A 10,529-nucleotide genomic window follows, 5' to 3' on the forward strand; every position below is an offset into this window, starting at 1 on the left:
CTTAATAATATTAAAAATCTCTCAGTAAAAAGATACTAAAAAAAATTCTGCTAAATAATAATTCAAATTAAATAATAAAAATCACACAAGAAATAACAAAAACATAAAAATAGTGCAATAAAAGGATATTAAAAAAATTACAATTATTATTTTTAACATAAGTTTACAGTTATTTTGCGAGTGTGCTGTTAGAGGCTGTTTCCTTCAGATTTGTTGAGCAGTGTAATTAAACAAAAAAATATTTAAATTATTAAAAAAATAAAAAATATTAAAAATTTACACAAAAAAGTCTAAAACAAGAAAAACGTTAGCTTCGTCTGCACCGAAGCTATAATACCCTTCACAGGTTTATTTCTTATAGCATAAAAGGGTAAAAAAGTATCTCTATCTTAATTTTGAATGGTCAATTTAAGCAAAAATAGAGAAACTTCTTAAATTATTAAATAAAAATATAATTTGTAAAATTCTACCACAAGATTGAAACATTTTTTCTCGAGTCAAGAGGAATCAGAGGCCAATCAAAATGTTCGCTATTACAATATTCTGTTCACAAGCTAATTATCTGTTTAAAATATAAATACAATTAAAAACATAACAAAACTGCAAACAGCAATAACAAAAAGAATAAATAGCTGGAATACGGAGCTACTAATTGTGTCTACATTTCAATCTCAAAAAAATACCAATTCATAAAAACGTTTTTAAAGCTGGTCAGTCAAACCAACAAAAAATGTTTGATTATACTGAACAAAATAAATAAAATCAGTAATAAGAAGATAGAAGACATCAAAGCGCGATGAATTCAAGGCCATAAAGAGGAGTTGCTGCTACCGCCGCTGCGACTGATGCCGCTACTTATTAATTAGTTGTTTGTGAAGTTGTTGCTGTTTCACCAATTCACAGCCACTTTTCGCTGCTGCATATCATCTTGTGTTTACCTTCTTTATCATCTTCATTTTGTACCTCATTTTAGCTATGTACCTGTGCGCACTCACTTGATTCTTTGCCGCATACAAAGTTTATGAACTAAGTGACTGCCTCGGCTCAGCTTTCAGTGTATACATACATATGTATGTAGACAACGAGTTGAATAACCGTACGATAAGTGTGAGTGGAGTGCGGTGTGCTGTCGCTGCGTAGGTAATGCCTTGTAGACACAATATAATGTTCCATGAACGAATATAGTAAATAGTGACATTGTGACAAAAAAAACTTTAAGAATGTGCGCTCGCAGGTGTGTGGTTTTGTGAAAGTGCCAAGTGAGTATTTGTTAAATTGTTAAGAAGCAAAAGAAATTATATTCTAAAAAGTGAAACTTCAACGGAGACGGCAACTACACAAAGTTGCGCAGAACATAGCTAGTTTGCAGAAATACCGACAGACAGCTCAATCTTCATTGGCGGCGAAGACTAAAAAGGTAATGGCAACTAGTGAAGTAATTAGCCGGAAATAATTCTTTGTTATATAAGCTGTTTTGTTTATAAAAGTGAACTTAGAACGGATATTAGTGATGCTACTTAGAATACGGATGGATCAGTATATACAATCATGCTAGAATGTGACGGCGCATTCTGGTCTATAGGACGAGTCTAGTATTAAAATCAATCAACCAATCTATAGAGAAAATAATTTTCTGTTCGGCTTGGACGGGCCAGTCCGGGTCAAATTTGATCAACCGGTCAACGGTTTGAATCCGATTTCAGATCCTCAGTATTTGAAATAAAAAAACTTTCTAGGGTTACCGGTTTATACCAAATGAATATATCTCGTAAAATGAAAAGGTTTTTCATACAAACGCTTAATTCTGATCATTCTGTTTGTATGATAGCTATTTGCTAGAGTGGTCCGATCTGACTGATATCATCGTAGTCTTGTCAAGGAAAATAATACATGACAAACTTTATGAAAATGTCTCGTCAAATGGAAAAGTTTTCCATGCAAGGATTTATCACTTAGTTTGTATGGTAGCTATATGCTATAGTGGCCCGATATCAGTGTTTTCAATAAACGAGCATATACTTCTAAAGTAAAGCGTGCGTGCAAACTTTCAAGTGAATATCTTAAAAACTGAGCGACAAATTCGCTTTTATGCACACAGACGGAAAGACAGAAGGAAAATGGAATACTCGTATTAATAGTATAAAATAATTTTTGGGTTCCCTGCTTGAAAATCAAGATCTAAGCTTCACAATATCATGCTAAAAATGGCAATGCAGTTGCAAAAAGTTTTTCCTCTTTAAACTACCGCCATAGGCATGGTTTTAATTGCACTTGCAACATCCTATCCGATTCGTAATGTTATCACATCGATCAATAGTAACCGCAATATTGCGCAAGCGACAAATAAGGCAAGCGATGGCATTAGTAACCCACTAAACCAGCAAATAGATATCGTGCTGGTGGCCTACAATGCTACATGCTGTTTGCCACACCCCACACGGTGAATGAAATAACAAATAATTACAAGTAATTTTCACAACTTTTCCAGTGACGACGTAATCAGCGGCACTTAATGATGACCGCAACAACAAAAGAAAATAAAAACGCTAACAAGCAACTGCAGTGCAACGAAAATCGCCAACAACAACGCTGACAATGGCGAACGGGCAAGGGTGGGTTGTTAGCAGCTGCAGCAGTGAGAGTGGTCCAGCGCACAAGCAAGCCTGCGCATGTGTGTTGCACATGTTGGTGTAACGAAAACAATTGCAAGCGAAAAGAAGTCAAGCAAGCACGGCTAATTAACCGTTACACCGTGTGGCGAACAGCTGTTTGAAACATATAGCAGTGCACAGACGGGGCATTGCATGAGTGAGAGCAAATCTCGCCAACAAATGCCGGTTTTTGTTTACAAACCGAATACAAGATGCCGTTCAAGTTGTTTTTGTTATTACATGGCACTCCCGCCCAGAGCTGCGCTCGATGCCTTGGTGCGACACATCAGGCGACTGGCTGCTGCTGCCCACTTTCTTGGCTTGCCTTATTTATCTACAGTTATGCAATTTGGCTTGAGTTGCCATTTGATTGGATTTGTCTGCGGATTGACTATAGTTAAAATTCTTCCTGTTACAATTTCGTTTTCACTTCATTAAAAAAACCAGTTAATATATTTTGTGATGAAAGGACACAATGCTAAAATATCTATGTAATATTATAAGAAAAAAATTTTAATGTAAAGTTTATCATTTTTGATATTTGATACAGCAACAGTAACTTAAAATACTCTTCTCGGTCAAAATATGGAATATTTTATAATGAAAGGATCGTGAACGTTGCCTTTTATATTTCGGAATTTGGCACCAACTTTATGGTTAAGTTGTACAATACTCTTCTCGACCAAAAAATGGAGATAAAACGCCAACATCTTCGCATGATTATTTTTATGGATTAACTCGTCAGGAGTGAGTAGATGAACTTAAATCAATTTTTTAACCTTATCAAGGACCAGTGTTTATCGATGGTATGGTGAATACAATCTAGGCAGTAAATCACTTCAAGACGAATTTTGGGAAGGTGGTCCAAAAACGTTCGGAAACTATTGATAATGTGCCAAAACTGATAAGCAAGAGCGTCATGTGATCTATCGAGAGAAGAGGGACAATTATGGTCATTAGTGGGACTAGCCTTACATTCAATATTGCAAGAACATTTGGCTGCAAAAAAAATTGTTCAAATGGTTGATGTTGGATAAAAAGCAGGGTATGAATTCTGTCGGGTTGATTGTCATGGTCGTATAAAAAATCTGGGTCGTTTCGATGACGTAGACCCACCTGTTAACAAAATACGATAGTGGTGCTCTGAAACATGTCTATGACAGCATGACAGGTGATGAATTGAGGATTTACTCGTATGAGCCAAGAAGTAAACAGCAGACAACTGTATAGTTTTGTCAAGATGAGCCGAATCCAACAAAAGTTGTACGCGTACGAAGAACTTCCAAGCAAATTGTTGCCTGTTTCTTAGGAAAAAAAATCCGAGCATATCTCAGCAATATCACCGGAACAACGCAGAACAGTAAAGTGGTCTTTTAAGAAATCAGGAAAACCAACTGCCGAAAACAGATCACGCATCGACGGAAACAACTGCACTTAGCACATCCATTTGAGGAGTCATCTACCGTAAAGTCCTGATTTGGCACCGAATGAATTCTTTTTATTTCCGCACGAAACGTTTTTCGACACCTGAATAGATGGTTGATACGTTCAGAGCGCATGTTTTGGAGATACCTCAATCAGAGTGGAAATAGTGCTTCGACATCTTGTTCAAACAGATGCAAACGTGTATAGAACTTCGTTAAGAATATTATGAATAACAATAAAAGGATTTTCGCTGATTAATATTTACATTTGTTCTTTAATCCCGAAATATAAAATGCAACCTCCGTATATTGCATATATCATTACTAAATCTTTTAGCTGGTCAATCAATTTACGGCACAACGCTGATTCATATTATATATGTACCTCTAATAGCTCAATCAAAAGACGCAAAGAGATGGACAGTGTCTCTGCTAGCTCTCTAGTGTCTACACGTTAATTTTCGAACACATTTCCTCTTCTTTTTGAAAATGACTACAATCAATAATAATCAACGCGACAACTTATTGGTCCAGGTCAAATTCAATAGTTATTGAAGCAAATGAAAGCAATATACTTCTACTGAAACTTTGTAGACACACTTGCATTGCCTTGAACCCTGTAGACATAAATAACACGCACAAATAAGTATGTTTAATAAAAAAATCGATACAGGTTGTGTATAATACTATGTACACACGTATGTTTGCACATATGATTCTTCAATGCTAGCAGTTGCGTGCTTTCGCAGCCATATAGGTCATTCAAATGAGGTCCATAATAAAACCGCAGACAAATACAAATTCAAAGCTTAATGTGTTTACAAGTTCTGTGTTGACGCTACTCATATTCGCGCACATTCTCAAGCCAGCAATGGCAAGGCATATATCGTGTTGGAAATTGAGACAGCGATTCAGAATAAATATGAAAAAAATTATAAAAATAACAAAAACAAAGCGAATTGAGACACAAAGCACATATAAACAAACGATTTTATTGGGCAAATGAAAATGCGGTGGCGCATGCGCGGAGTGCGAAATTGATACTTGTAAATAAAATGAACGATAACAACAACAGAAAATGCAACCGACTGTGATTTCAGCGCAAAGCAAATGCACAAATTGCTGCAATGAAGATAATAAAGTAACTGTGACTATCGCAAAAAAGATAAATTTCAAATCAAAGTGTGCAAATGCAGAGGCTTGTTGCACACACATTAAGAGTTTTGAAATGCCGCAAATTATGCGCGTTGGCAAACAGGCGCATAGCACGCTCTTGACTGCTTGCGACGCGTGATTTGTGGCGCTGCAAAGAAATATCCGTTGCCTGGCCATGTGGAAGTCTCATTTTACAGGGCAACACTTTGACTGGCAGGAAGTTTTTCAGTCACTATTCGCTACCGGCTGTCAACTTGTTTATTGTGGTTTTTGCTCGCATAGAAGTCAGATAAATTGGAATCTGACTTTTAAGAACAATAAAAATTTAAAGCAACAAAAAATTTAATAAGTTTATGTCTTAAATACTTTAATTTTTAATTTTGACGCAATTTAGTGTGGAAAAATTGCTTCAGTGCTTATTAAAAATTTTGAGAGTATTTTGAGAAACTTCAAGAGACTTGGCAACTATTACAACCTAAATAATTTGGAGAGCAACAGTTGAGAATTTCAATCATGCTTACTCGTTCAACAGGTGTCTAATTCATGATAGAGTCGTGAAAGGTTTCCTGAGTTCAAGTCTTGGATATATCAATGGCCTAAACCATTTTTCTTAATATCGGATGTACGAAAAACATAGCGATTATATCTAAGATGAACTAGACAAAGAAAAACATCTCAAACTACAAAAGAATTTACATATTACTTTAAAATCAATGCTTGAAAAATCGAGGCCAACAACAAAAGCAAAATCAACCCTAAAAGACAATATAGAATATAGTTCGATAGTTCGAAAGTTACAAATTTTTTTGTTGTTGTTATTGTTGTTATTCCCGTCGTGGGAACAGTAGAATATTTTAATAATTTTTGTTCGTTCAACAGGTGTCAAATTCACGATAGTGTCGTACAATAACACTTTCGGTTAAAGTCCTGAATGTATCAAAGACCTAAACCGTTTTTCTTACCCTTCGGTGTACTAAAAACTGGGCGGTTGGATCTAACGAAAAACAAATATTCCCAATCTACAAAAATATCTGGATATTGACTTGAAAGTCATTACTTGAGAAATCGAAAGAACCTTGCTACCTTGCGACCAAAAAATGCTACTTTTAGCAGAAAAATATTAAAGTTATATTAGTTATTATAGTAAATTTATTATGCTTCTAATTATATACACGAAAAGGTGACTCTCCAGCCTGGCTGACTGAAATAAATGAGAAATACGAACGTAACAATGACAACAACCTAGTCCGGTAGAGCAAGAATAAATGAAAGCTTTTCAGATTCGAAAGTTGTTCAGCAAAAACCAACAGAAAAGACCGGCTAATCGGCCGGTCGATTAGATTAATGGAGGTTAGAAGGAACTGAACAAACTGCAAATACAGTTGAGACATTTTAAAAATCTTCCAGAAATACCCTTTATGCTATTTATCTAACAAAAAAATTAATCAAACATGCGCACAAAATAGTGGATTTGTGCATATATGTATATATTCAAATTAAATTTCACTTTTTCTCACACTCCAAATCACTGTGTTTGCAAATTTTTTCGACCAGACGTCTGCATAATATTTTAGCCCAATTATTATTACCGGCTTGTGCTCTTTATTGCCATCCTCTTATCATTAATCTCTTTTTTTTTGACAACCAACATCATTTTAGGTCATGGCTAACGACTGGTCAAGCGTGATCTGGTGCGATGCGTAAATATGCCGATGTCAATACGTATTTATATAAGCATAAGTATGTGAATTCATACGCATGCGCATATAAGTTTTAATTTTCGTGTGAACATTTAGAGGCAAAACTGTACTAAATTCCATTCTTTTTAATAATTATGACTAAATGACTTAATTAATTTTGACCTTACTTCTACGCATGCGCGCGCATATAAGTGTGAGAAAAGTGTAATATGAAATCGGAGAGTAAATTAGTGTAACCATCATAGAAAATAAGTCCTTTTTAGTTTCATTATTTCATTCATATTGACAAGTGAGCAAAATAATGATTCGAAAATTTAGTGAATGAAGCGGACCTAAGGCAAGGCCACATATGTATGTAAAAGTGTAGGACATAACAAAAGACACAATTCCCATTTTCTTCCCTCTATTTTCGATATTGACCCATATTAAAGGCAAGAAACAATAAATTTCTAAATTTTTGACGAAAGAAAGTTCGAAATCGATTGGGAGTATTGGAGAAAACGAAGTTTCAACAAGATAGAGACATACTATATAGACGGTATCTGTTCTACGCGGAACGAAACGATTTTCGTACAGGGAAGTTCGAAAACAATTTTAACGGCCTCAAGATTAGAAATTTTGCAAGGCATCCTCGGTACTCGAAGCCTCTTAGTCCTCTTGAAACGTTTTTGTTCGTTCTTTCAAAATAAAACTTATAAGCGTCGACAAAGGTCAGCTTTTATTGAAAACATCGCTTTCCTTGAAACATATTTTACATATTTTCGTTTTCTTTTCATTTCAGCATCTAAACACTTTCAAAAAGGGAAATAAAAAAAAAACACCGAATCTCACAATGAAACGCCGGAAGCTACTATTATGTTGGACCATCCTACACTCCGGTCTCAGCTTAATTGCTTTTCTCACATTACTGCTTAGTAAAACCACACAAGCTGCGATTGTGCCACCGCCTTGGAGCGATCCAGAAAAGAATCCCTGCGCCAGCATGCCCGGCGGTTGGCAATTGCTCTACTGGCCGCCGCTTAAACAGTGCTTTAAAATCTTCACAATCGGCTACCCGTGCCCGGAGACGATGGAACTGAGCCCAGCCCCGAATGTGGGTAAAACGAAATCGGCGCGCCTTAATGCACCAGCAGCTGAATGCCGCTGTCCGCCAGGCACTGCGCTAAGTGCGGAGACGAATAAATGTCATGAGATATTTAAACGTGGTCCATGCGAACATAGTGCATACTTTGCGCCATTACCGGAAGAACGCGCGGCAATTAGTAGCGGACGAAGGTGAGTTTTTCATACAGGATGGGCATTGTTTAAGCACTTGCCTTCTTTTTCTCTACAACTGACAGATCCAGCAATCGTTGGGGCAGCTGTAAAATGGCCAAACAATGTCCGGTTGGCATGATTTTTTGGCCCAAAGATGGCAGATGCTATGCGCAGTACACGAAAGGGCCTTGTGTTAAAGGCAAGCTGCTGGTATTGAATGAAGATGGACTGGGTGAATGTAAGGTGTGTAAAAAAGAAATTAGTTCAGAAAATATCACTTTTCGTTGAACGTGTTTTAGTGTGAACCGGAAGGTGTACTGCGTGATTACTTTTACGATCCCGAAGAGACCTGCCATGAACATTATACCAAGGGTCCTTGCTCAACACCCGGTGAGCTCTTTCTGCCTGGTGGCCGTTGTGATTGCCATCGGCATTTGCCGCACTACAACGAGGATCATCAAATGTGCTACGAATTGAGTATAATTACAAATAATTTTGTCTATTTGGGTTTTTGCAAATGCTCAATATGCATGTTTCACAATTGCAGACACACCTGGGCCCTGTCCGCCGGGCCATATCTTCAATCTACCAGACAATTTTACAGTCGCCAACACAGCGACAGATATACCGCGCGCACAGTGTCAGTGCAAGGACGGCTATGTACCCTGGAATGATGGACTGTGCTACCGCCTCTACACAAGGGGACCATGTGGGCCCAACGAATTTCTAGTTAATGCAACCAATTGTGTGCGCAACTTTTGCGGCAAAAGTCGTCTGTATTTTCCCGAGGAGAATACATGCTATCGCATTGGTTCTCAAGGTCCGTGCTCATTGCATCAGGTGGTCGTATTCGACTTCACGTCGCGACCCTCGGTCGATGGCATTTCTTACAATGGGATATGTGGTTGCTCCGGCGTCATTTGGAATCTCGATCAACAATGTTCGAATATCGATAATGGTGGCACAGAAGATGAGAATACATGCGAATCGACGCCGGGTATGGTAGAGCTGAATGGTAATTGTTATAAATTATATACGAGAGGACCATGTGGACCGGGCCAATGGTTGGAGCCGGTCAAAACACATACACTCGGTTCGCAAACGCAACGCTTTTTAGATACGAAGGCGAAATGTGTCTGTCGGCCCGGCTATACTCTCGCCGAGAATGCTGGCGAGGATGAGCAAAATTTACCACGTGCGCGCATAACACGCTGCAATGCGCCCACGGTGGGATTAGCGAGGTATTTGAATAAGCAACGTGAAAATTCGAAATTCAATACAAATTTTAATTTTCCCAACTTTCAATTTTGAAACTAACAATGTCAGCCTTTCATTTGCCTAAGTATGTATGTATGTAAATATATTAAATTTAAGATGAACTGAGCGCTGTAAACTTTGCTGCATACAAACTTTTTTCAATTTGTTATATAACTATTTTGTTAAACTTTCAACTCTTCTATTGTAAATTTTTTCAAATTAACTGTGTAAATAGACATTCTATTCAGCTATTCAGCACTTATTTGGGTCCTATATATATTGTATATATGTCAATATCTATATGTATATATGTATTTAAATGATTCAATATTTACAACGCTCTGAACTATAAATGTGGCTCTTTGGTGCATGCCAACCTCTGCTCAACTATCCTGCTCTCTTGCCAACTGTTTATATACAACATAACTACAACAACTCTCTGTGCCTGCGTCTGTTCCTCAGCATGCCCGCATGTTTGCCTTCATAATCGATAATTCTTACGTATTATCACTTATATTTATATAAATTGACTGTTATAAATATTTTTCGATTCTCTTCATATTTTTTTAGATGGTTTTTAGAAATTTTCGGATAGCACGGATAAATCAAACATAATAGAAGGCATAAAATTTAGGCATTAAATTAATTGTAAATTAAAACGAAAATTTGATGTAAACATTAAACACTTAAGATAATCAAGAAATTATAATTAATTCGAAAAACTATCTAGTAGTTTAAGTAAGCAACATATTGTTACTGTGTGTTTGAGATTTCTGTGTGCCATTTGAAATCAAATGTATGAAATAAAATGTAAAAAATTAAAAGTGCATGTGTTTTGATTTAAAAGTCACAAGTTAACCTCAGAGGGAGCTGGCAGCCAGCTGGCCCTATAAAAGAAAAGTAGGCACCGTGCCAGAAAAGTGCTTAGGTGATGCTCGCGCTTGGGATGTGATTTAAAAGTCGGGAGTTCACCTGAGAGGGAATTGGCTGCTAGCCCAATCTATAAAACTGCTTAGAAAGTCACAAGGTGACTTCAGGGGAAGCTGGTTCTATAAAACTGCTTAGAAAGTCACAAGGTGACTTCA

At 36.9% G+C, this 10,529-nt stretch overlaps 2 protein-coding genes across 8 annotated transcripts in view; one reads left to right on the forward strand and one right to left on the reverse strand.

The window, feature by feature from the left end:
- LOC108966543 overlaps window positions 1-10,220 on the forward strand; it is an 11,409-nt gene extending 1,189 nt beyond the window's left edge. For 3 of the 6 annotated variants that reach the window (XM_018929519.1, XM_018929520.1, XM_018929521.1), the window contains exons 2-6: window positions 974-1,417; window positions 7,712-8,205; window positions 8,271-8,430; window positions 8,487-8,664; window positions 8,735-10,220. In XM_018929519.1, the coding sequence (XP_018785064.1) occupies window positions 7,763-8,205; window positions 8,271-8,430; window positions 8,487-8,664; window positions 8,735-9,498 (1,545 nt within the window). In that variant the 5' untranslated portion in view covers window positions 974-1,417; window positions 7,712-7,762 and the 3' untranslated portion in view covers window positions 9,499-10,220. The remainder of the gene's footprint in view (window positions 1-973; window positions 1,418-7,711; window positions 8,206-8,270; window positions 8,431-8,486; window positions 8,665-8,734) is intronic. The other 3 variants (XR_001993190.1, XM_018929523.1, XM_018929522.1) reach the window with 3 other exon arrangements.
- LOC108966542 (centrosomal protein of 135 kDa) overlaps window positions 1-10,529 on the reverse strand; it is a 25,181-nt gene that overhangs the window by 10,662 nt on the left and 3,990 nt on the right. The window lies entirely within an intron of this gene.

The sequence above is a fragment of the Bactrocera latifrons genome, unplaced genomic scaffold (genome assembly GCF_001853355.1).
Source record: "Bactrocera latifrons isolate USDA-ARS-PBARC rearing strain unplaced genomic scaffold, ASM185335v1 scaffold_163, whole genome shotgun sequence".
Classification (NCBI taxonomy): Eukaryota; Metazoa; Arthropoda; class Insecta; order Diptera; family Tephritidae; genus Bactrocera; species Bactrocera latifrons.